The 26,113-nt window shown below is 41.8% G+C and overlaps 3 protein-coding genes across 6 annotated transcripts in view; 2 read left to right on the top strand and 1 right to left on the bottom strand.

The window, feature by feature from the left end:
- The window catches only part of arhgap44a (Rho GTPase activating protein 44a), a 29,508-nt gene extending 16,304 nt beyond the window's left edge, over nt 1–13,204 (top strand). The window contains exons 13-22 of one of the 4 annotated variants that reach the window (XM_067616554.1): nt 120–200; nt 1,202–1,315; nt 1,409–1,500; nt 2,417–2,600; nt 3,664–3,681; nt 3,785–3,973; nt 5,132–5,644; nt 7,488–7,633; nt 7,739–8,140; nt 9,915–13,204. In XM_067616554.1, the coding sequence (XP_067472655.1) occupies nt 120–200; nt 1,202–1,315; nt 1,409–1,500; nt 2,417–2,600; nt 3,664–3,681; nt 3,785–3,973; nt 5,132–5,644; nt 7,488–7,633; nt 7,739–8,140; nt 9,915–10,069 (1,894 nt within the window). In that variant the 3' untranslated portion in view covers nt 10,070–13,204. Of the gene's footprint in view, nt 1–119; nt 201–1,201; nt 1,316–1,408; nt 1,501–2,416; nt 2,601–3,663; nt 3,682–3,784; nt 3,974–5,131; nt 5,645–7,487; nt 7,634–7,738; nt 8,141–8,791 lie in introns of all 4 variants that reach the window. The other 3 variants (XM_067616556.1, XM_067616555.1, XM_067616557.1) reach the window with 3 other exon arrangements.
- A 1,415-nt stretch (nt 13,205–14,619) lies between these two features.
- LOC137201378 (RING finger protein 222) lies at nt 14,620–16,529 on the bottom strand. Its single transcript, XM_067616408.1, has one exon. It carries the CDS (start codon nt 15,845–15,847, stop codon nt 15,221–15,223), a length of 627 nt encoding a protein of 208 aa, XP_067472509.1. The 5' UTR covers nt 15,848–16,529; the 3' UTR covers nt 14,620–15,220.
- Nucleotides 16,530–16,765: 236 nt separating this feature from the next.
- On the top strand, nt 16,766–26,038 carry ndel1b (nudE neurodevelopment protein 1-like 1b). Its single transcript, XM_067616184.1, has 9 exons — nt 16,766–16,926; nt 19,671–19,767; nt 21,818–21,971; nt 22,748–22,896; nt 23,155–23,291; nt 23,410–23,577; nt 23,662–23,753; nt 23,950–24,095; nt 24,265–26,038. The coding sequence occupies exons 2-9, from the start codon at nt 19,682–19,684 to the stop codon at nt 24,353–24,355; spliced, it is 1,023 nt and encodes a 340-aa protein (XP_067472285.1). The 5' UTR covers nt 16,766–16,926; nt 19,671–19,681; the 3' UTR covers nt 24,356–26,038.
- The last annotated feature ends 75 nt before the right edge of the window (nt 26,039–26,113 follow it).

The raw sequence follows: 26,113 nt of genomic DNA, 5'->3' as shown, positions 1-26,113 counted from the left end.
TATTAAAAGCATTTTCTTGAATTATGCCACTGGCCACGATGATGGAAAATAGTCCAAGATGATGACATTTATTAAGAAGTAGAGCAAAAATAAACCATAATGATTTTTCATTTCCCTAGCATTCAAGATATGGACAAGAGACTACAAGCATTAATGGCAGCGTGTGAAAAACTTCCCACAGACAACTTGAACAATTTCAGGTCAGTCACTTTCCCTTATTTCCTGTTTAGTCATCTGTATATGTTGTCACATGACAATGCTGCTGTGTATAGAAATAATGATTTTGTTTACACTTCCTGTACAAGTCAGAGTGATGTTTGTGAATATAGTATGAAAACCTGGATAACATTTCACCGGCCCACAAAACTTCACCTCCAAAATCCCCCCAAAATGTGTCATTTAAAGGTGCAGTGTGTAGGATTTAGTGGCATCTAGCAGTGACGTTGCAGATTGCAACAAACTGAATACCCCCCCCCCCCCCCCCCCATCATGGTGGTGCAACATGGCGGGCTCAGTGAAAGAGGACCCTCTTCATATGTAGATAGAAAGGGCTCATTCTAAGGTAACAAAAACACAACAGTTTTTATTTTCATGGGATTATACACTAATGAAAACATACTTATAAACATTATATTTAATTTCCGCCAAGTCCGTTCCGCTAGATGCCACTAAATTATACACCCTGCACCACTGCAAATTACCCAAAACCAGGCACACAAATGCACCACTTACAGGCAAGAAAAATAACAATGGTACTGGGTTTGAACTGTAGACATACAGATATCAGACAATATACAGTAGGCCATTACTTTTACAGTTGCAGCACTCATTACCTACAGGTTTTAAAATTCCAGCTAGGATTCATGGCTTGGTTTGAATGATACAACATCAGTATGTCTATGTATGCAGGTTTAAACTGCTGCTGCTACTACTATGCTTTCCCAAATATTTGGTTGCTCAAACAAGATGTGTAGAACTATAATTATCTGATTGAGAAGCTCTACCTTGTAGAATATCTGAAATGAAAACGTTTGACAGTTTATGAGTCAGTTACAAAATGTACGGAAAAAGCAAATCGTGAGAGTCAGCTGCATAGGGTTGGTAGATGTGTGAAGCTAAAAATATTCCAGCCAAAAAAAAAAAAAAGGTTATAAATTGGTTTTAAGATGCACTCTTTTGCACTTTTATTTAAATCCTACAGATATCTAGTTAAATTCTTAGCCAAGCTGAGTGAGTATCAAGACGCAAACAAGATGACACCCGGTAACATGGCGATTGTCCTCGGCCCTAACTTGCTTTGGACGCACACTGAACCGTATGTAGTCTTTACACAACTCTTTTACATGTGTGAAATTATGTACCTTGTTACGTGATTATACTGTAGCTTAATTCTTTCGCTTCTTTTCAGGAACATGACAGAGATGATGACCACTGTTTCACTACAGATTGTTGGCATCATTGAGCCTATTATCCAGCATGCTGACTGGTTCTTCCCTGGAGGTGGGGATCACATACTATGTATGTAATATTGTAGTTGGGCTGGGCACCATATAATCCTTTTACTGATCTTCTATTATTGTAACTGTGTTACTGGACTAATCTCAAATATTGTGAATTATGACGCACAATTTTGCCAGTTTTGTTCAAATTAATCAAACAAATTTCTAAGTCAGACTTTTTTCAGAACAATTAGTGAAAACATATTTTATATACTCATATTAATTCTTTTTTTTTACTTTTGCTCAGCCCTATATGATTATGATGATACCCTGTGATATCACAATTTGTTCTCTATATACTGTCAGTTCACATAAACAGTAAAACACCTATGTGAAAATACACCAATACAACAAACAGTGACAACACTATACATAAAGACACTACAATACACTTTAATAATAAACTGCTCATGAATGCCCAGCACAAATAATTTCTGTGCGTGATGAGTTTTAAGCTGTAGCATCGTGTGACACCTACAGTAACCTAAGGCAGCAGTTCATGCTGTCTTTGCTGCTTAAAGAATGTGTCCTGTCATTCGCTATAATGGATCACTTCCATTTTGCAAGTCTCATATACAAAATAAACACCACAGAGTTAAGATATATACCAGTGATGTCTCTGATCATATTCATGTTGTTTTCTTTATTATATATTATATTTTGTTTATCATATTTTGTTACTTATTGGAGAGAGTATTGAACAAAGCAGAGTGTTACTGTCTCTGTTATATATTAGGATTTTATGTATTTTAGATACATACTATAGCTTTTCTTGAAACTGGTAGATTCCAATTTTCCAGAGTACTTTTACACACTCAAATCACACACAGAGCAATAAATACACACCCAAACACTACCTAACTACTGATGCAAATACAATATACTATATGCTGATGGTGTGTCTGCTCCTCCCTCAGAGATTGAATTCAACTTGACAGGCAGCTATGGCAGCCCGATCCACACCAACCACAACTCCAACTACAGCTCCATGCCTTCACCAGACATGGACCAATCTGAGCGCAAGCAGCAGCACGACCAAAGCCGACGCCCACTAAGCGTCGCAACTGACAACATGATGCTGGAGTTCTACAAGAAGGATGGGTATGATGCCAAATGCATCCTTCTGCTGCCTACCTCTCACTCTCTCTATCTCACTGTGCTTCTCTCTTTCCACCCACGCCTCCTCTCAGGCATCTGATATTGAATTCTTACATTTGAGGAAGGCAACACTTGCACATTAAAAATCCATTACCTTGGTGTTGTATTTACATTTCCTATGATCCACAGTTTTCACTCCAATGAGTCAGAAGCCTCTATAGGCCACAGAGAGGTGATGATTGTACTGAACATCTCACCTGCCAATAATTCCTGCACATACAACTACATCCCCTATTATCAGGATTCATCAGGAGGAGAGGAGGTCGAAAAATACACTCATTTAAATACACGGGGCAGAATTGCCTTGAATGGCATTGTCTCCATGGCAACGGGGCTCTGATGGAGGGCTGCTAGCTACCTCTTTTTTCTCAGGAAATATTTCTCCAGCGTTATCTTCCCATCCTCCCACATCCCGCTCCTCCTTCACAGTCTGGCTAGCACGTCACCTGGCCTGAGTCATTGGACCAGCCGGTGGAAAATCACTGGCAGAATTAGAACCGGTGCCTTCACCAAAATATTCCCATTAAACTAAGAAAAGAGCTGTGATATTATAGGCATCAGTCTAAGTCTGTGCATCCCATAATCACCGACTATCAATATGAGGTGATAGGAGAGAACTTTTATCTATTTAGATATTAGCAATTGAGGAGAAACACGTCTATCTGTCTGTGCTTTTATAAGAGCAAACAGGTTTAATTTGAAAACACCAGTCTCTAACTGGTGCTTAGTAAATCAATGCAGGCTGGTTATTTAGCCTGACATCCTCTCACCTCTGCTACAGCCCTTCTGCTCCTCCCTGCCACTGTGGATCTAATCTCACTGTCATTTTGCAGTATATGTATAATGCGCACACACACACCATTTTCTTCCATTTCAGACCCTTAATGTCACATCCCAGACATGTACCCAAACTCAAATATTCTTGTTTTAGTCTGGTTTTGTGAACCATGTCTGCATCACTTCTGACCTCATATCCCTTTTGCCTCTCTTCCCCCTACTAATGCAGCATTAGGAAGATACAAAGGTACCGTATCATGCCTTTTTCCCACTTCTTTCCTTACTACCCTCACTCACCTTTTAGTGCATTCCTCATCATTATTTATGACTCTATATGTGTTTGTCTCCAGTATGGGTGTTCGGGTCATGGATACCTCCTGGGTGTCTCGGAAGGGCTCATCCACACTGGCACGCAAGACCTCCTCTACCCCGCCAGGCATACAAGGCCCGAGCTCCCCCGCAGACACACTCATCCCCGAGCAGCCCGGAGAGCTCGCCACCTCCCCATCCGCGACACCGCCGCCCGGAGAAAGGGTTGGGTAAGTCACTGTGGAGACGTTGTTTTCCTCTTCCTTGTGCATCCACTCCTGTTCATTTTTATTGCCATCACCACCATCGTCACCACCATCATCAGCTCCGTGTGATCGAGATCCTTGGCTTTGTTATTCATACATCCCATTAATTTGCATCCATGTTCTTATTATTGTATCTCTGTCACCACCTCCATGTTTCATGCTATTATTATTATGATTTCTCACTCTCTGAATTTCTTCAGTTCTCATTGTGGTTTGTCAGGTTGATGTCACTGTGGGTAAAATTTGAAAAGGATAATGAAATTTTATGACTCTGAGGTGTTTAAGTCCAAATGCTGTTTGGAAGTTTTTTTTCTGTATATGGCACTAAGCTTCAATCTGCAAGTCCTTGTGAGCATGCTAATATTTAAAATATCCCATCAATGTGGCTTGGCTTTCTCAGCTTTGGTCGTGAATTATTTCCCTTTCTGTTGACACTCAGACTGATTTCACCATTTATTTCTGTATGGTATGATTATCATAGTTAAACACATGAATAATCACTTCATGGTCGCTGGCTCTGCCTGTGTGGCAGACAAGAGATAATATGGCTTCTGGCTTGGCTGGCTTTCTCCTCCTCTGCTGTGGCTCTTTCAGCCAATGAAAGGGTTTTGTGTCTGTTTCACACTGCCCTGGGCTGACTGCAGGACCTGCAATGCAAACAAGTCATATACTGTAGAATGAGAGCAGATAGGGTTACCATATGCAGCAGAGAGGAGATATTTAGTCATCAGCTCAGCTTGATAATGTTGTAAGCTGCAGACCAGCACTTTGGCTCCACAGACAGATCCTCACAGCTCCATGCAGTGTGCAGACACAAGTTGATCACAGAAGGAGCCCTACACACTGTATTCCTTTCCTTTGGCAATAAAACTTTTTTTTTTCCTTTGCTGTTTCTTTGTGCTTGTCTAAGTATTTGCACTAAGCTGACTGTGTGCTAAGCTTGGTGCCCACCACCCACCTAAAGTGCAACTTTTTCTTTTTTTTTCCTTATTTTTTTGGCTACGGATCAACACTAATACACTAATCATCAAAAACAGCTTATCCTATATCGCTCCAATGCGTCTCCCTGTTCAATCACCAGAGCTGTGTCTTTTGTGCTGTCTATTCTCTTAATATCTACAGCTCAGACAACGTGTCGCCCAATCGGCCGGACACCTCTCATGCCCACCCACCCCCAGGGGAGGACCGGCCACCCCCCCCTTACCCCACCTCCTCGTGCCACGCTGCCCCCCACCACTTCTATCCCAAACCCCCACCCTGCGCTCGCCCTGTAGCACCGGGTCCAGAATCCCAGCCCCCTGCCTCACCCCCGCCTCCACTACGCTGGTCTGGCTTCATTCCCCCTGCCCCGCCCCCTTCCTCCTCTTCTTCCTCCTCCTCCTCGTCACTTGACATCAATTCGAATCCCAAACCCAGCTGTCTGCACTTCCCCAAGCACAGCCCGCCTGGTGATATGTCGCATGCCCCCCCACCAGACACTAACGCTTCACCACTCTACATCAAAACCCCCTTGGTACTAACCCGCCATGACCAGTCCCTTGGCAATCCCCCTAGCCTCCCTTCTTCCGCGCCCCCGCCCCCACCGTGGGCTGCCTGTCCATGTGCCCGAGAGAGAGGACCCCCCAGGCTGACTAGGTAAATACAACACACCCATGGCCACTAGGGATGCATCACAGAGTGGCAGCCTTTATTTCTCCTCTCCTCTAGCTCGCTGGCTCATATTTTCTTTTTGCTTTTTGTTCCGCCCCCCTTCAAATTACATACCTCCAATTTTGTAACATTCAGGTTGTCCAGGGATGCCTCTCATGGGGGTTGCCTAGCAACTAAGGATGTTACTGGCTTATATAGCACTTGATTTGATGCTGGTGTTGAGTGGATGATAAATACATGGACATTGCTGCATATGGCTATCAAATAGCATATGAATGTATTTATTCTGCAGCGTGCAGCAATATTTTACTAACCAGTAGAAGGAAAGCATCACGTTTTTACGGTAGTAAGGGTTTTCAAGATTAGTAAGGTAGTACCCCATTTGCAATTATGCCTTGGTAATGGCCAGACTGCTGAGTTTGTATAGAGTGACTGTGGCAGTTTCCTGACTCATAAGTTGTTGGTGTTACAGGCAAACAGGACATTGTGAATCATTACAGCAATTCTTTGTCAGCAGTCAGAACAAGCTCGCTTGATAATGCTCCTTCTTGTGACTTGGTAAATCCATGGCTTCCCATTCAGATGGCTAATTTGTTGGAAACACACAGCTCAAAGTGACAGCAGGAGACTGCAGTTAATTAACTGTCAACTGTCATATTCCTAAATGTGACAACTATGTATACTGCAATATGGGTGCTGTTTGTGGGTGCAAGTTCAGATGAGTCAAGTCTTGTATTTGCAACTATACTAATCTATATTTTTAAGTATAATATCCTTATTGCATACATATGGTAGTCTCTTGATTAAGTGCACTCCACTGTCTGCATCTGTGCTTACAACACATACAGTAGGTTTAGATTTAGATGATGTGATCTTGTTGCATACATTCTGCTCTATTTCCTGCAAATCAGTGCTGCTTCTTTCTGTTTGTTGCTGGATACAAATGGATACAAGCTCAGGAGTGTTTTGGTCAGGAATCCATCCTGAGATTGAGATCCAAGGGGACCTGTAGTTGAGTCCCTCAACATCATAAAATAGCCTCGGTCTGAATCACTAAGCTCCTGTTTACTGAGTGTTTATACAATGTAATAACTAATATACTCATTTAAACAAAAATGGAATAGTTTATAGAAACATTTTATTACTAAAAATTCAACCCATCTGACATGACACATCTGTTCTGGTATTCTGAAAAACTTTTACTTTATTGAAACTGAAATCTGTGATGTTTTATAACTGGCACATCATTATTATATCCATAGTGGAGGGTGCTGAAATGTTGAGAGATGTTTGTTGGTCAGGTTTGTCAGGTATCACCTGTCCGACAATTTTATTATTATTATTATTTTGGTAAAAAAAATGTTTGGTCATTGTTATTTTTGTCAGCAAAAAGGAGGTGGGACTATTTCATAAATGCAAGACTACATGCTCTGTCATCTTTGATGTCATTTACACATTCAGAAAGATTCACAGCTTTGGGGACTTATACGCATTTGTGTCTAGAACTGTTAAATTAGAGGCAGTTAAAAAGTTGCAACACTGCTTGATCTGTAAACATTGTCACTGTGAGAGATTTGGGTTGCTCTCCTTGATGTAGCCTTGGATGACATCATTTTTTGGGTTTCAGAAAACTTTGGTAACAATCGTAACAGAGTACTTAAAAGTAGTGAAAAACCCATAAGTGATGGTGGTGGTTGTGGTGGTGGTGGCTGAAGCGATGAAGATGAGATGTATACTGACATTTCAGAGCACTTAACTGTTCAAAATCATACTGTGTCTGATACCACTAATACATACATACATATTAATGTTTGTCTGTCTTTTTCAGTTCATTGAAGAGTAAAGAGCTTTCCCCTGTAATTGGACACAAAGCCATCCAGGTGGCAGGTCCAACAGTCCCCCCCAACAGTAGTCCCCAGAGCTGCAGCCAGTCCCCCCACTCAACAGAGCACAGTCCACACACCCTGCGCAAAGGTCAGCACCTCTCTTATTCTTATTCTTCTTTCATTGGTTTTCTTCTGTCTCTGTATTGTTATTTTTAACAGGAGACAGTAATCTGACTGTGATGTGTGTTTCCAGGTTCCAAGAAGTTGGCCCCTGTGCCTCCCAAGGTCCCCTACGGCCAGTCTGGTGGGATGTCCGACCAGTCGACAGGTCAGCCGTCACCAGTCAGCCTGTCCCCCACCCCTCCTAGCACCCCCTCCCCTTATGGACTGGCCTGCCCCCCTGGGCAAGTGCCCCCATCCTCCCCTGGCCAGACCCCATTGGGGGCACCTCACTCGCTTTCGTCCCCGCCCTCCCTGACCGGAACGCTCACCAAGTCGCGGCCTGCCCCTAAGCCTAGGCAGAGACCCAGTCTGCCCCCTCCTCAGCCGCCCACAGCCCCCCCAGGGTTCACTGGCTCGGCCACAACCCCAGTGCCCCAGCCCCTGGAGCAGGGCCTTCTGGATGGACTGTCTCCCGGGGAGAGCATGTCTACAGGTAAACACCAGCCCTTGGCAACAACTCCCCCGCCACCACCACAGGTGGGGCTGCAGCGGCCCTCTCTCAGACTCGCTGTGGCTCTGTCCAATGGAGACGGTGGACGAGTGTAGGACTCTGTAGGACTTATCGCTGTAGATAAAAAAAGATCCCTGTCCCCTTTATTGACTGTTCCCAAACGAATGTCTGAATGAATAAAAGTTGCCTTTTAGACACAGATGCCTGAGAATGATACAATGTAAATAGTAGCATTTTTGTGCAATTGTAGTAAGCGGATCTTCTGGCCTATGTATTCATTGCTTGTGTTATGTGATGATGTTTCTGGGTAATGTGTGGAAACATCAGATAAGCATAGCTCGTCCTGCTTGTTTGGAAGTTGCCATTAGATTCATCATGTGCTCTCTGTTTATCTGTGTTACCCAGACCCTCACTCGGCAGAGGTAGGTCAGAGGCTTACTGTACACAGTTCACACCAGTCCAGTCTCTCTTATTGCGTAGCAGGCGTGGAAACCTGGCCAGACAAACCCCACAATATATCTACCATATGATGTTCTGATGATGAGGTGTTCTGTCAATATATACCAATCATTCTGTCATTTTGTTATATTTATCATTCTCTTGTTCCCCCTGCTACTATTGTGTACCTTGCAGCTGTGTGAGACCAGGGATTCAGTGTGGGCTAAGTGTGAGGGGGACTTTTAGGGTAAGCCAGACCGCCCCCCGCCCCATGCGCTCCATCTCACTGCCTGGCCTCGTGCTGTGGCTGCCTCTGGGGTCTCCTGCAGCCTGCCTCAAACATAGCTCATAGCTGTAGCTCTCAATCAGGATGTTTTCCCTATTCCCTCCTAGCAGGTTGACATTATTGTCTCTTTGCATGGTGTTGTAGTTCAACCGATTATGCATGGCTCAAGGACTTCCCAGAGTGCACCACACTGCGCTCACATTGCAGACGCCGTTGCTTACCAAGGTCCATCTTAAAGCCCCCCCCCCCTCCTTTCTTTCCCCATTCCCAGCCCTTTGCTAGCAGACATCCCCCTCTAACGCCCCTGCCACCGGTATGGGCGGGCCACAGGTAACCCCCACTCCTCCTTTGGCAGGTTCATCGCTTTTTATAACCTCTGCTCCCTCTTACTACACTGCCACGTTCCATCTCATTCCTACACAGGAGTAGCCAGCAGTTTCTGTTTGGACCTGCTGCTTTTAGTAAATGCAGCAGCACTTTAGAATACCTTTATTTAGAGCAAATATCCGGTCGTCATGAGTTTCCATTGTTACTTCAAGCCTACTTGGTGTCTTGGTGCCATCTTTCCACAGAGTTCCACACACATCTTGTTGCCTCTGTGTTGGTTTACCTGGCCATTGTTGTAAACGTGTACAGTAATGTGTCATTGTGCAGTCATTTTGACCTGTTATTGTATTTTATCTGACATAATATCTGTTGTTGTTGTCTCAAAAGACACAAAAAGCTGTGACATACCACACTAGTCCCTAACAAGCTTGTTCAGGTGTGACTAGCAACACACTGAAAAACATCCCTGTGTAGAATGTGAAACACATGTAATCTACTGATTCCTTCAATCAGGGTAGACATCATATGCCACTTTTCATGAGTTCAAGCCCAAAAGATTAATATTATTTCTGCTCTCTTCCGTTTTTACACCCCATTGCCATCTTCATTATGCCCTCTTCTCCTCCTCCTCCTCCTCTTGCTCATCATCACCATTTCCACCATTCTGCTCATCATACTCACTTCTCCCACCATGCTCACCATTAGATATCTTCAATTATGAAATCCCCTCCATCAATGTCAATCTGGACAGCCTCATCGATGAGTTCAGCGGTGCCCCCTGCAGGAGGTCCCTGGCAGTGACAGACTCTCCAGAGGGGGATGCTGTGCCTGAGGAGGAACCCCAGAGCACCACTCTATGACCTAAGACCCTAAGGCATCACAGCTTACCAGCACCCCTATGGCTGTACATACTCTTAACTGTCACCGCCAAGGCCTGATGGAAACACCAATTGGCCTCACCAATGCCCACCTGAAACCAGAACTTGAACCCTCCCTCATATCTGCTACAGGCTGCAAAGAAACTTCTCTCTTACAATTGCTCGCTAGTACATAAATGTGACTACACAAAAAAAAAAAACACCAAAATGCCATAGTGGAGGAACAGTTGCCTTTAGGAGGAAAGACTGGAATACAGATGAGTATTAAATTAAAAGATTTTTTAACTGTTTCCTTTTTTTCCGCTTTTCGCTTTGTTCATCTTTGTTGTTTGATGCAGTGATCTGTATTTCTGTGAATTTTTAATTTCTTTTTGCCTTATTAGAACATGCAATCAAATTGCAATATGATATTCACAAGTTGTACAACTTTTGGTTAGGGAAACTCAGAGCCTGACATGGTTAGGAGCAAAGCCCATCCTCAGGGTGAAACAGAGAGACAGAGTGAGAGAGTAGTCTTGTTATATTGCTCACAGGGTATTCAAGCTATGTGCACATTAGGAAAATGCTGAGCCCTAGAGACAGGTTTCGCATGCAGGATGAAACATTTAATGTAATTTAATTATTATTGGCACCTCCAGTTTTGACTTCCCCTCTTCTATCACACATTACAACTGTAGTTCTTTATCTGATATTTACCTGCATACAGGTAAACTCACTTTAACTCACTTCGTACCAGCACAGTATGAGAAGAATGTTATTGTAAATTCAAATTTTTGAACTTGCATCTGTTACTCAGTTATGAAGACAGCACCACGATGTGTTTGCATGACAAGCCAATATGAACAAACTGCTTTTGGATCAAGGGCCTCAGAATGGCAGTGTTTTATTTGGTGTGAGTGTTTTTTTTTTGTTGTTGTGTTCCTTGGAGAGTAAATTTTGACCATCCATGTGCTGTTACAGTTTGATGATAATGGATGGATGACTACTACACTGCCTTTAGGTTCATATGTTCTCTCTCTTAACCTTGTTTCAAGTGCTTCAGGTTCAGTGACCTTTGACCCCTAGTGTAAATACAAAGACTGTACATAAATTGATGTATATAAATCTGAGAGGAAAAGTATATGTAAAATGCATATCTTGGATATATATAATAATGATATACAGTATGTGCTGATATTTATCATGTGTAGAAAGTATAATGATTAAAAATTTGATGTTATTTTTGTCCCTGCACACATTTAACAGGTTTACTGTAGATTCATAATGTTTCACTTTAACACCAGGTAACAAAGATGCTGCAGCAGAAATGCAGAATATTATTTCTGCTAGAAATCAGTTGTGGTCTTTCTAGTTCTGTCTCCTGAGCTTTGACTTCAAACATGCAAGAGTACTAATGAGTTGCACACCAATGCCCTATCTTTTTTAGCTTTTTAATCAGTGATTTAATAGATACCTGTGTAAATAATTAGATGACTTTGAGCTTGTTTGGACCAGTTAATTGTGTCATAATGAGGGTAAATATAGTCCATAGGTTATATTGTTGGACTGACTATAGCGAAGACAAAATATTTGCTTATTCATTAGAAAAGCTGATGCATAGTCAAATTTGGCACACCGATCACTTCTAAATGTAAAATTGTTCTGTTCGGTATTCTCACTATTTTCACAGACAATAAATTAGACTATTTCAAATTCATCACATAACAGATGCTGCAGTGTCACTTTTTTTTAAATTTCATTCAAAACATCTTAGGGCGATAATTTTGTCAAAGTGCAATTACAGTGTTTACTGATCCACCTCAAATCCAAAAGTGGTCAAAGTTACCCTTCCCAAAAGTACAGAAAAAGCCATTAATTTTATTGCAAAGCAAATAATTTCTTTTTCTTTTTTTTTTGTTAATTTGTTTTATGTGAGAATTTACTTCTGACAACATTAGTTCTTGATTAACCTCTCTCAAAAGTGATCTATGGTATGCCTCGGTGTGTGTTCTCAATGAATATGTTTATGAAGATTTTTGGTGATGTTGATAATTATATTGATAGTTGTGGTGATTATATGACAACAATTGCAAGTGCCCTCACACTGGTTGTTATTTTGGAACTATAGGCATAATCAATGTGTACTAGAGGTTTTATTTTCTGTGCTGGATCCATACATTTATACGAGGAGGCAGGGGTGACTGTCTTTGTGTGCTGACTGAATGTGACTCACTCAGATATCAAAGGGTATAGGCTACCTGATTTTGTAATAAATAACAGGCAAATGAGAGCTTGTGTAGGGATGAGGGTAAATTAGGGCCTGTTGGCATGTACTATTATCAGAACAGGGCAGTATTACTGTAATGCTTTTGTGCGTCATAACTGGAACTTAAAGCCACCTAAATGCATGCATTCATATTCATTATTGGTGTAATTATTATGCTGCTGAAAAGAAAAACTCCCCTAAAAAACCCTCCCCTAAAACAAAAGGCATAGTTTCATCACATGTCAACATTTTCGGAGTAATTTAACTTTTTCAAAGCCTTTTTCAAAGCATATTCATAGGAGCCACCTTTTGCACCAAATGGTACACTGTCACAAAGTTTTACCAAGCATTTTAAATGCAGTAGGCCTGCATTTCCTAACTCACTTCACCACCAACATGTTGGTGTAAAGTAAAGCTCAGTTTGTTTACATTTTGGGGGGGTAGGGTGGGGGGAGGGGGGTGTTAAATGATTTAAAAAAAAAGGAAAATCTGAAAAAGTGTCATGCATGCGCCTAGATAGTCTTTTGATAATCCACGTTTTGTGTCAATCACTGTCTTTTTAGGGATTGTAAGAGGGGTAAAGGATAAAATGTAGTGATGGACTCTAGAGAATGTGGATCACAATAAATGGTCCTTTGTGGGGTTTTTTGAGCAATACGGTAGAGGAGTGGATGTTGCCTGTGGATGTACTGCCTCCTGCTTTCACTAGTGTACAAACAAAACCTGCCGCTTGTCAAGCCCACCATGCCCACCCCTTCCTCCTCTGCTTAGCATATCAAGTGGAACACAGTGTGTACTGTGAAGCCTACCTGCAATCCTTATCAGAATGTCAGAAATAAATATATATATTAAACTCTACATTTTTAATAATCTCACCTTGTTCGTGTGTTTTTTTTTTTTCCAGTTTTTGCTGTTTGTCCTGGAAACAATGTGGACAGTTGATTGGTCCTGATGAAAGAACTACTCAAGACTTTTGTCTGTGCACATAGCGTCACTGTTTTAACTGAAAAGGCTTTGGATGTTGTATAACCCTGTTTATACAATAGCATAAGCATGCTGGTAGAGAAACTTAACAGCTGACACTGAGTCATTTCTTACTCTTTGAGCACTCTCATGATACCGACCTGAATGTTTTACTACCACTATCTTCTTTTTAGTTATTATCTCTTTGAATAGTCTTGAAATTGATGACTTTTGTGCATTTCCAACTTTACAGATAATTTAAGCGCATCCACTGACATCCCAGCTATTCAAGTAGGACTATGTTTTAAAAAGCCTGATTCCTCAAATGAAATAAATCATTATTTGTTACTCCCACACTCTGAGAAACCATGGCTGAATATGACTGAATCACTGAAGCCTCCAAGTCTGTAACCTGTGGGACTGGATGAGCAGGATTAGCTGAAGGCTTGCCACAGAAAGAAACTAGGAGTGTACATGTTTATCAGGATGATGATGATACTGACAAAGCTCATTCTGCAAATCAGTCTTTCATTTGTTTTGAATCTCCACACCATGCTGTGTAATGTGTTGCGACTCATTTAAAGTTAAACTCAATTAAAGTTAAACTTTCCTTATAAGAAAGCAGTTGTCGTATTATCTTTAGTTTTTATGTAACTTGTGTTGTTGAAAGTTAACCCAGTTCTCTCCGCTCTGTCTCGGTCTGGATTCTTAAAGTGTCAGTGGTAATCTAATGCTACAGTCCAGCAGTGTATCTCCTTTCAGCAGTCAGCCAGGCGCAGCTCATCTCTATCATCTCTACCATTCTAGTCTATCTCCTTCAGACTGCCATGGGTGCATCAATTATTTCTTACTGAATGTTTTCAAGGTGGCTCTGTTTACACGGTCTTTATGCACATTCATGAGAGAAAGTGCACGTGCTGTTCACAATGTCAATGAGGGGTCTAACTCCTTCCAACCAACCACATATTAAACATGTGTTCCATTTTATCAGCATGTGTAGAATTAAAGTCTGAAATGATAATTGCATGCCTTTTTTGAAAAAAAAAAAAAGTAGGTGTCATCTCTTCTTGTGATGTAAGGAGGACAGATCTGTCAACATGATCTCCTGACTGGTTTGTTAACATGGTCTCACTGTTCCCTCTCACTAAACCAAGTTTGTGTCTTAGCCTACTGCCGAAATGTAACCCCTCCCTTTTCTCCTGTGGACATATGCATGATGTTGTAGGCAAGGTTTATAGCTTTTGCCCACAAAGTTATTGTCTGCTGCTTGGAAACAGTGTCTCTAACAACAGGGTAACACAACAATGAACTGCTTTAACAGCAGTTGGATGGGTGAAATGGTTTTTATTGCACTTTTTTTCTCACAAACTTTTTTTAAATTGTTGAAATAGTGAAATGTCTTTAAAATGTCCACACTGGTTGGATTTTCCTACTTTGAAATTCTTAAAATTTGTCTGCGTTTTTTCCTCTCATAAAACAGGTAAAACATGTCACAGGCAGGAATGCAAAACAAAAGACTCGGCTGTCAAGGATTTCTCAACCTTGACTTTACTGTAGACTGTTGCTTGGCAATGCATATAAAGGACACCAGCATGCCTATAAACTCTGACTTTTCCTTAAAATCAGGGAAGGAAATTGCACATCTGATCATGTCGTAAAACCATGTTGGAGACATGAATGATGAAAGATGAATATTATTAATAGATTAACGAAATTGTACATTTGTTGTGGATTGATGGTACACTGAAATAGTCCAGATTACTTTGATTAGTAAGACAAAGCTACTTCACACAATCCATTGCATGACTGGTGGATAGGCTGCTTGACTGTGTTGAAGTTGGATATATCTTTTAAAGATTTTCCATCAAATGTCTCTTCACCATCCTCTCTTGGCACTTTATAATCCAGACTTCTATATCATTGTGCTATGCCAACAAAATCCAGGGTAAGGTTGCAGCCACCAGGGCGAGTACAGTAAATGCTGACAGCAAAACAAGCAGGCATCGCGCAGTTGTGCAAACCCTGCGCACTCGCCTGCGCCGGGGTTGAACCACAGTCATCACAACGTCGAACGCATCATTTTCAGCCATGGGTCGCCCTTCAGCGCTTATGATGAAGATCTGAGATGTATTGTGGCTGGGGCTGATCAACCTCTGTCGACGGGCTCGCTCAGAGACCCCCCTAAAGCATCGAGCGATCCAATTAACGCTCCTCGGTAAACTGTCCCTGGAGGCGCGCCGTGCGCTCTGGAGCTGTCCCAGTGGCAGAGGGAGAGGCACCTCCAGAGTCTGCCCCTCATTTGAATCCTTGTCCGCCGTGGGGGTCACCAGCGCTTTCTTTTGTTTCTTGATGAATGTAAGATGTCGGCAGATAGGGCAAATGATAGTGTCTCTTATGTTCCCATCCCTGTTGACGCTGACCAGCGTTTTGACCAGGCAGTCGTGGCAGAATACATGTCCGCAGCTCAGAGTCCTTTCAGTGCCCGACAGACACTCATAGCACACCGGACACTCTCGTGCGTCCTCCTGCTTATCTTCCTTGTAAAATGCCATAGAAGAAGAAAAAAATTGAATGACCGCCTAACAAAATAATTTAGAAGTAGACTCCTTGGTAAATGAGTTCTTTTTCCCTAAGCGCATGCCTTTCTTTACTTTTGGCTGTGGGTGGAGGCGAGAGCGGCACCTTGTAAAACAGGGCCTGCCACCTGTGGCTGCAGTGACTTGACTGATTGGGTCCCCTGAACGCATTATTGGCAGTTCAAGTGGCCTAGCAGGTTCACATGACATGCTCTTCAAATGAGGCACATATTCTTTAAAGACTGTCAAGATTAGCACACCTGACTGATTTGTAGGCTAATGTTTTTCAAAGCTGCAGCTTAATGTACTGACGACAAAGTAGCCTAATAATAATTTCAAAATTGTTATAGGCCTATATTTCTTAGGTTTTGGTTCAGTGTCTTCTCTAAATTTCTTAAATTTCTTATGTGGCAATTAGCTTCTATTATAATATATTCTGTTGCCAATGTCCATCTCCGACTGTAAGCCTATATACTGAAAATTTAGTGAAGAATTTAGTGGTGAAAACATTTAAGAAACCAAAATACACCATCTCTGCACAGTTCACCGCTAATATTGGCCAAAAAGGCTATAACAGCAAAAACATATCATAGACAGAACATAAATTAATTAATTAATAAACTATAAGCCTATTGGATACCATCAGCACAAATGTAAAACCATTTAAGGTATGAAATGTTTTTTCTTGATGTTCCCATGTCCATGTGTGGTGGTTTATTGTCTGGTAGCCACATGCCACCTTGTGGTCACTGCAGTGAAAACTATGCAATCTACAGCCAAAGGAAGGTGCGGCTGATTGCAATGGATCTGATCTTATTGTAGCCCCGCCCAGTTCTGATGATAATGCGAATGACGTCAGCACGCACGTACATGTCGGGATTTACGTCGGTTCCGGGAGACGCGTTGGCAATTTCCTAAACACAGCTCGTACACTAGTATCCTCCGAGGCCAGGGAGAGAGGTGTATGTGTGTGTGTGTCTGTGTTAGATGTGACGCCGGCTGGAAGGCGACCTGCTGATTCAGAAAACAGTTGGAAACCGGTTTCAAATGAGCAGGTATTGAACCTTACATTGAAAATGTTTCGTCATGATGTGTTTAATGTTTGACCTGTTCGTGTAATGAGCCGTCGTGCTCTGCCGCGGCTGCTGTGTGATGACAGCTCGACCTCGGTTTAAATGTCGAGAGCTTTCCTCTTTGATTTTTTTGGCTCCCATGCTACATTGACTATACAGTTCACGTTATCAGTCTTTGTGTGTGGCACTCTCTATTATCTTTAAACAGCTACTGTTACAGCTACTGTTTGGCATTAACCTCTACATATTGACAGCAGCGTTTAAATTAAGCTAACGTTAGCTACCTAAATAACACCCTGTCACTGTTCAGTTAAATCTGGCCTGACAAATGTTGAGAAATGAAATTTTCAGGGCTGCTTCAGTTTTTTATATCTTTTAAAATGTGTGCGTTATCTATAAATTACATATTTTTTGTAATTTTTAATGCTTTAAAGGCTGCTAGTGTTGGTTTTTGTTGTTCACTTTCATAACTTTCACAAACAGTATGATTATACTGAATCTCCTCTGTAATATAAGAGACCAAGATATGGGCCCAGGTTAAGGGAGCATTACCACCACACCCTGTAAAGATGCAGGTCTGATTATTATTAATATTGGAGCAAATCAATAAGGCTGCCAAGAGGCTACCTCACCCCTCTGTCAGGCCCCAGTATAAAAAAATGTGACTACATCAGTGTCCGCACTTGAACTCTTAGTAAGCACCTCGTCATCTGCAGCAAAAGAGGATGTAGAGACAATAATGTGGAAGAGGAAACTCTCTCTTCACTATCTTTGCCTGGCTGTAATTTCCAGATGGCTCCACAGTTAGTGAAGTGTCACCATCACCATGTCGGCCCACTATGGCTCCTGCCTGTCCTGGTATTGTTACAACAGACAAATAGTTCCAGGGGTCAAGCTGACACCACTCCAAAGGATGCTGAAATGAGAGATAACAGGAGTTGTCATTTGTTCTGGCAGAGTCTCAGCACTTGACCCGTTACATGATATAGCGTAACTCTTCTCTCCATCTCATTTTAAGTCATGTATTATGTTACAAGTACAGTGCCAGTCTGTCCTCATCTGTCCTGAATATGTAAAATATCTTTGGTAGAAATATCAGGACAGCATGAACATCTATTAACCCATTTGATTTACGTGTCTTGTCAGTGGGCTGATAAACAGCTGTGTCTTTTTTTGTGAGTGGTGTTTCTCCTGTTTTGGTGAATCACCATAGAAACAAAACCCTCTTGTTTCCTGTTGCTCATGCCTTTTGGTGACCTACAGGGGATCAATAGAGAGCATCAGATCTCATTCAGGCCATTCAGCATCACAGCATATCAAGATCTGCTATGTTTGCTAGATTACCTGGAAATTAAGGTCTCTGTATATAATCAGAGGAAATATTTTGAGGTTTTTCTCTGAGAAGATTCAATGTCAATATGTTACATCAATAGGAGCTAGGGATCATTTCCCTTTCTCCACCCTTACAGTATTTTGGTCTCCAGTTTCCCTCGTGATTTCCTAAACAGTGGGCAGACACGTGAGGGGCCTGTAGCGAGTAAATTCTTGATGACGCCATGTCTGAGGAATGTTTCAAGGGAAGAGCAGGCGATCCTGCCTCTGGCTCCATATCCCTCTGAGTCTGAACCGTCTTCTTCTTGGCTAGACAAATAACATCGTCGCTGAGGCCCACATTGAGCCGGTGAAATCAAAATATAATAATAGTGGCTTCAGTAACATATGCTGCTTTACTTCCTTATTTATGTAACCACATATTTACACGGACAGTTTAACAATAATCAAACTACAGACTTAGATGTACGACCATAACTGCCTAAAACTGAGTGTAGTTTGTTTGACCCTTAGTCCAGCTATTGCTTCCTGTGCTACCTTCACTGGCTGTCCGACCTGTCTGCAGGAAATCCTTAAAAGCTCTGGGCACATTATGAATATTCCTGGAGCTACAGCAATGGGAGTGCTGTGGGCTGCAGCTGTATTTCCTCCCACACATAGAACACACACAGCGGCTTTTTGCAGATGTGTGTAATTATTTCTTAAAATCTGGCTAGTAGGTCCACATTGATCAGAGCGAGGCAGAGTGTAATAGCTCACCAGAAAAGAGGAACAACCGCCTAGTAAAGTGTTTATACTGCAAATAAGGCGGAAGATGGAACAACTTTTAACTCGGCTGTTTTATCAAAACTTCAGAACAAGGCTGGAACAGACAGCTTTGATCTGTCTTTCATTAGCCACACTTAATGAACATGGGGTGCTGATAATGAATAAGTTATGTTGATGTCACATGAGTTGAGCTGTAAGGGGGTTAGAAACTGAATGAGGAGGAGGAGGCCCACTTTTACAGGCCACTAGGCACCTATCATTGAGGCTGTTGAGTCATAGAAAGAACTCAATCAGTTTATCAAGCTTCAGCTTCTGAAGCGGAGGGCGATTTTCCCCATCAGAGGCTATGGCTGCAGTCACTGATTCACAAGTAACTAAATATGACATGACCTCAGAGCTGCAGGCCAACATGGCCGGGTCGATCTCACTTTTTAATCTTGATTTGTCTGGTGGTTCAGATTTGTGATAAGAAGGGAATGCACTACGCCTGATTCTACATGCCAAAAGATAGAAATACTGAAAGTGTTGCACCATGTATGAGTCACCTACAAGTTTATCATGGTTTCTTTTTTTACTTTACTTTGGCCTACTTTAAACCTCATTCAATGTGTTTCTTTCATTTACAGTGTGCCCTGAAATGGACACAGAGATGATTCCCAAATTTTCGTCAAAGGATGAAGAAGTTGACTACTGGAAGTCCCAAGCCCTGAAATATAAGAAAAGGTAGGATTCAATCATCATATGACAAGATAACATGTCTGAATTTATTTGCTGTGGCAGCTGACCTGTATGGCATAACCTGTTTACTCATTTTTAACATATTAACATCAGTCATGCTTTTTGTACATGGAGAATATAACTGTTTGCTTACTAAGCTTGTTCTTATACATTGGGTTATGTAACAATGTGTCATAGTGTATTTTATGATCTTGCAAAAACCTTGAACCAAATACCAGATTGCAGCAGTATCCATAGATTCCCCCATTAGATAAACACACTGAAAAAACACTCAAAACTCTGAACTCGGAAAACTTTGTTTAAAAAGTTGTAGACGCTCACTCTTACGTAATAGGCAAACGCTGAGTTGCTGAATTTGTGGTTTTGTCTGTAGTTATGAAAGAGGTGGTTACACAATTATTTTCACATTAAATTCAACCAAATCTTTGTGACATATTTGTGGATACTTCTCTGTTCAAAGTTTCAACACGGAAGGCTTCCCTCTCCTGTGTTTAGCCATATAAGGCAAATGACCAGACAAGCTCTTTTGAAATCTGTACCCACAAACAGCTGTGGCTTACTCTGGAGGAAATGACTACATCTTTGACTTCTTTAAGGGAAACCACAACTGATGTCGGGATAGGCAGTGGTTGTACTTGTGAGGGTCCTGTAAATCTTCGTTGAGCAAGGGTCCTCTGTATTTTCTATTTCTGGTGTTGGGGCCCCGGCTCCTCTCTCAGAGGAAGAGTAAAACTTCGCACAGAGGGTTAAAATCCCGGTGGTTTTCCAAGAAATTCCTGCTGTGGGTACACAAGTGGAAAAAACATCAACCCATGGAAAAATAGAGCCCAGTACATGGTAAGCCGTGGCTTGCCTCACACATGTTTTGGTGTGTACGTTTTCTCAGGATCGCTGATACAGTGAACCATTCACAGTCACAGCATGCTGGATTTTATTAGTTATCTATTGAAAGTTATCTCTTTAAAGAGATATTTTTAAACTTACCTTTTTTATGTTTTTTCATGATTAGATTACGTGAACATCATACAGTTTATGATCATCACTAAAAGACTGAATAATGTGAAATGCTCTTTTGTTTTCACACATTAAAAGCTCATTTTCACACATTAAGTGTTATTTCATGCTTTTCTACTCCCTGAATAGAAAACTGATGGTAATTTTAAACCATGAAAAGCTGTAATGGTGAGGGAGGACTGTTAAACAGGGGAGTTATAGGGTCCAGCGTGCTGATGAGGCAGGCCTTGCAGCGTTGGTATGTGTGGAACGACTCGGCACAACAACTGATTCATGGATTCCAGTGCTGTGTAGAGCCACTGTGAGGCCATTATCCCAGCACAAGTCAGCTGATCACACAACGGTGTTAACCACAGTGTCATCATGTGTGTGCACCCTTGACCTGTGGAAAACGAGGGTCTGTTGAGATTACTTAAATTGAGAGATCACTACCATAGATGTCCGTTTTCCCTCCTATTCTACATTAACATGATTACTCAGATCCACATACACATGTCAGAACTCGGTACCAGTTTTTACATGCTTCCTGTTTTTGAGCCCATATCCTCATCCTGTTTCTGTGCTTTCTCATTTTTCTCTCTTCACCCCTGACCTTCAACCTCTTCCACAGCTGAGGACACATGACAGCAGGCCTGTTTTTCTGAGCTACTTCTGAACCACCTACTGTCACAGTTCAGCTGTCTCTTTAGAGCTGTATATTTAGAATGCTTAACTCGACAATGCTGAGCCTCACACTGTTTCCTGTTTGGCAGAGGCTGGATTGAAGGTTAAAAATCTACAAATATCTGACTGGCTTTTCATGCAGGTTTATTTCTGACCATGGGGGATAAAGCTACTAGAACATGCCAGAGCCTGGCTCATCTTACAGGACAAAAGCCAGGCAGTTTTCTAGAGCTCTGGCCCGGGGTCATTCAGCCAGTCAGCTCCACAAAGCTGAATGGTGGACAGTGAACAGGGTAGCCGGTAATTGACAATGATTGTTTCTGTCTCTCCCCACTGTGTGTGTGTTTGTACCATCCAGCTGCCATGACGCCCAGGAGGAGCTGCAGGAGTTCCAGGAAGGGAGCCGAGAGCTGGAAGCTGAGTTGGAGGCACAGCTCGGCCAGGCTGAACACCGCCTACGAGACCTGCAAAGCGAGAATGAGAGGCTGAAGAACGAGATGTCCAACCTCAAGGTAACTAGGCCTGGTGACTTGCCATGTAGGTTTGGGTTGCTTGGTCTGAGGGTTATACCACTAATTGTGATTACTTAAGACCTTATCTGATCCTGAGGACAAAGTCCAATGTCTCATATGTATGTTGGGTGTTGCTCGTAGGTAATCCTCCAGCACTCCTTAATTGGATGTCAGGATAAAGAGGAAGAAAATAGAAAACTGGGAGGACAAGTCTGGTTCTTAATCACAGCAAGCATGAACAGTAGTCTGATTTTTTTCAGTGCACTTCTTTGATGATCGTGTCCTATTAAGTAAACATTCAGGATTTTACTGTAGCCACTGTGTACAAGACAGAAAAGTATTGTTATTTTTCACATGGCCCAACATGCAAGTATGCTTGTTGTAGCTAATGTGTAAATGATCAAAAGGGATCATGAATGGTGCTTTCCTGTCTTTGTCCCTTAGGGGCCACTAACTGTATCTGAAGTACCTTGTGGCAAATGGACCTCAGGGCCTCCCCCAGGGAACAAAGAGGCCCTTTTAAAAGGCCCTTTGAAAATGAAATAATTTGGAAGGACATCTTGGCTAGCTGTCTTATGATTCTTCCGGTTTCTCCTGCTGTTGTAAATAACAGTTTTATTGTACATAAAATGGCAAATGGTACTTTCACACTGCATGCCTCACCAAAATAAAATTAAAACAGATTTTTTTTTTTCCTCGAACAAAAGGTCTCTTTGATGTCCTTGTTTCTCTTCATTCATTCCTTTCTCCTCTTCATTCTATCCATCACTTATCAGGAGAAGCTGGAGCAACAGTATGCCCAGAGTTATAAACAGATATCTATGCTCGAGGATGACCTGGGCCAGACGCGCAGCATCAAGGAGCAGCTCCACAAATACGTCCGGGAGCTCGAGCAGGCCAACGATGACCTGGAGAGAGCCAAAAGGTCAGACTGATATTTTGGTCGATATACCCAAAACATACAGTACAATCAAAAGCACATTTACTTTCATTCTACCATTTTTAAATGAGACTAGAGCTCACAGTAGATGTTTGCATTCCTTTGATATATAATGCATATCTGCGCTCAAGGATAAGATGAGTAACTGTTATTGTCAAGATAAAATTTTGCGATGGATTTTTTTGGTGATAGTAATCAACATAAAATATATTAACAGTTGTTTTCCTCTACCTCTGTGTGCAGGGCAACAATAGTGTCTCTTGAGGACTTTGAGGGCCGTTTGAACCAGGCCATTGAGAGAAATGCCTTCCTGGAGAGTGAGCTAGATGAGAAGGAATCTCTTCTTGTATCTGTGCAGCGGCTGAAAGATGAAGCACGAGGTATGACAGAAACAAAGCACAGAATAACTAAAAAAAAAATGCTGTTTTTCAGGAAGTATTTCATCAGTGTGAGTGTTGGTGGATGAGTATGTCATGAGTTTGACTCTGTCCTCTGCAGACCTCAGACAAGAGCTGGCAGTACGGGAGAGAACTACAGACAGGATGTCAGCACCCAGCTCACCCACCTTAGACATTGATAAGATGGATTCAGCAGTGCAGGCATCTTTATCTCTCCCAGCCACACCTGTAGGGAAGAGCATAGAGCACCCGTTCATCAGCCCAAAAGGTCAGGATTAATGTCACTCTTATTTGCACACTAGAGATGGGAAATCCACTTATATGTGAACTAACACTGGCTTGTGTCCTCCAGCATTAACCAACGGCTGTGGCAACTCATCCCTCACTCCTTCTGCTAGAATCTCAGCTCTCAACATTGTTGGTGATCTTCTCAGAAAAGTCGGGGTAGGTATTATTCCTTTTAACCAAATACATTTACTCCTTTCTTACCTTTTGTGTATTTAAGACTCAACAACAGTGCCTCAAAATGCTGAGTAGGTTGCAGAACACTGAGGAACAATGTGTCCTGATTCCACAGGACAAACAGAAAAATGTTTATGATGAGGCTAAATACAGATTGTATTTCCTGCTTTGTCACTAGGCTTTGGAGTCCAAACTCGCCGCCTGTAGGAACTTTGCCAAAGACCAAGCAGCAAGAAAAAACTACACCACCGACAATGGCACACTCATCAACAGCAACGCCACCAAGTTCTCTCACACTCTGCATACCACGTACTTTGACAAAACGTGAGTCTAGGCATATAGTTTTGTTCTTCCCTTGCCACGTTTTCCTCTTACTCGGTATAACAAACAGATGTGCATAAAAAGGGACGCCACAGCCAAATGTACAGAAAATAATCAGTGTATTATACCTGGTGTTACCGTGTTTTCTAATATTGTGCATGTGGAACTGCAGGACTGTTAATGGATTGGACCCCAGCTCCTTGACCTCCATGGCATCATCCAGAGCCGTGTCTCCACCAGGCATGCTGCCTCTGAGTGTGTGAGGCGCCCCCACGTCATACACACCTCTACTAAAACAACTATCCACCCAACACAAAGTGGGAACACAGAGGACACTTGAAAGACCATTACATTGTGTGTGTGTGTGTGTGTGTGTGTGTGTGTGTGTTTGTGTGAAAGAGAGAGAGAGAGTGAGAGGACGTTTGAAAGGAACATATGCGTGTGTTTGCCTGGGAGTGTGCATTTTTGAACTTGATGTGTGCAAGAGAGGCTCGACTATACGATTATTATGCCTCCAGATTGCAGCTCTAAATGCATTTGTGAGTAGGTGCACAGTCATCTGTGCATATGCTCCTACCACATACTTGCATGTGCCTAAAGCTGTGCTGTATCGTGCTTGTATGAGTGTCATCGCAAACGTGTTGCTCTTCTAGAAGTCGACTTTTGAAGTGGCAAAGTTATACAAGTCCCACTGTTCATCTGAGAGCTACTATCCCTGACAAAAGGTCCTCAACAGACCTCAGCTTCCTCTGAACCTTCTTTTTCTTCTGTACTTTCACTTTAATTGCACAGTTTAACTAATTTCAATTCAGAATGTATTACATTTAAAAAGGGATATGTTCATATTAACTAATTTATCTCACAGTATGCTTTAAAATGCAACATTTCCTGTTTGCTATTTTTTCGCATGTGTGCATACGTAATGTGGGGTTGGAGAGGTATGGCTGGACCCCATATTTACAAGAATGACTGAAGTGAATGTTGATCGTTCAAAGCCATGTAGCCATAGCGCAGCCGTTCCTCTTGTTACTGGCTACTAGCTGTAATTCATTTGGAAGTAGTCTCCATGTTAAAGCTTGGATATATCAGCTGGTTCTGTCCTCTGGGGTTAAACCTGCACTTAAACAAATAGCTCCTCACAGGTGTCGAGTGTTTGGATATCCATGGACTTTTCGAGGGAACAGTTTTGCCTTTTTTAAATGTTAAATGTTGTTTTTTTTTTTTTTTAAAGTCTTGTGACAGGCTCATTTACCTCATTCTGATATGTTGGCATTTATTCACAGTTGATTCATAATATGAGAGAGAGAGTGAATCTGGGTCTACAAAACTCTAACCAACACAAAAGGATGAACACAGGAGAACAAAACAGTAAAAGCTGAAATAAGGATCCATTTTGAGACTGTCTGTAACTGGTAACTTTGGCTGGTGTATGTAAATTTATGGTCTGCTGAGGCCTTTGTGTCAAGCAGCACATTTTGCTAATTATTGTTATTGTGTGACTCTTGGATTTTTAGCTGGTTTGGTATTGGCTCTGCATCCATTTTACATCCCAAAATTGTGTCTGAATCCATTTTGCCCACGTATCGCTCCCTGTCACAGATCTTTGCTCATTCTTCAGTGTCTCTTATTTGACATACAGGAGCATAATTTGATGCATTTAGTATTCATTGTTATTTAATTATATAAGATGTTATTTTGGGCACTATGAGAGCCTGTTACTAAAATGTGTTCGACAGTCAGTGTACATAACTTGTAAGGATGGTAATTTTGCTTACCACATTTGTACATATTGACATTTGGCATTATAAGGTCCTATTTATTTCAGAATCCGTATGGCATGTGTTCAAATAATGAGTTTTGCTATCATACAGTGGTTAAAGCCATTGTATTATGATACCAAATTGTTTGTCAAAATTGTTTAAGTAAATAAAGATTGAGATGACAAATATGCTGTGTAGTCTCTTACATGAACTGCTGATCATATAGTTTGACTTTTTTTTTTTTCTTTCAGTCAAATCTCA

Source organism: Thunnus thynnus, chromosome 17 (assembly GCF_963924715.1).
Source record: "Thunnus thynnus chromosome 17, fThuThy2.1, whole genome shotgun sequence".
NCBI lineage: Eukaryota > Metazoa > Chordata > Actinopteri > Scombriformes > Scombridae > Thunnus > Thunnus thynnus.
This window is presented reverse-complemented; position numbering and strand designations above follow the sequence as displayed.

Coding starts and splice junctions, on each gene's coding strand:
- LOC137201378 (XM_067616408.1), bottom strand. CDS start 15,847: ATGGCATTTTACAAGGAAGATAAGCAGGAGGACGCACGAGAGTGTCCG.
- ndel1b (XM_067616184.1), top strand. CDS start 19,682: ATGGACACAGAGATGATTCCCAAATTTTCGTCAAAGGATGAAGAAGTT. Junction 19,768..21,817: donor GCCCTGAAATATAAGAAAAG/GTAGGATTCAAT, acceptor TGTACCATCCAG/CTGCCATGACGCCCAGGAGG. Junction 23,292..23,409: donor GCTGAAAGATGAAGCACGAG/GTATGACAGAAA, acceptor TGTCCTCTGCAG/ACCTCAGACAAGAGCTGGCA.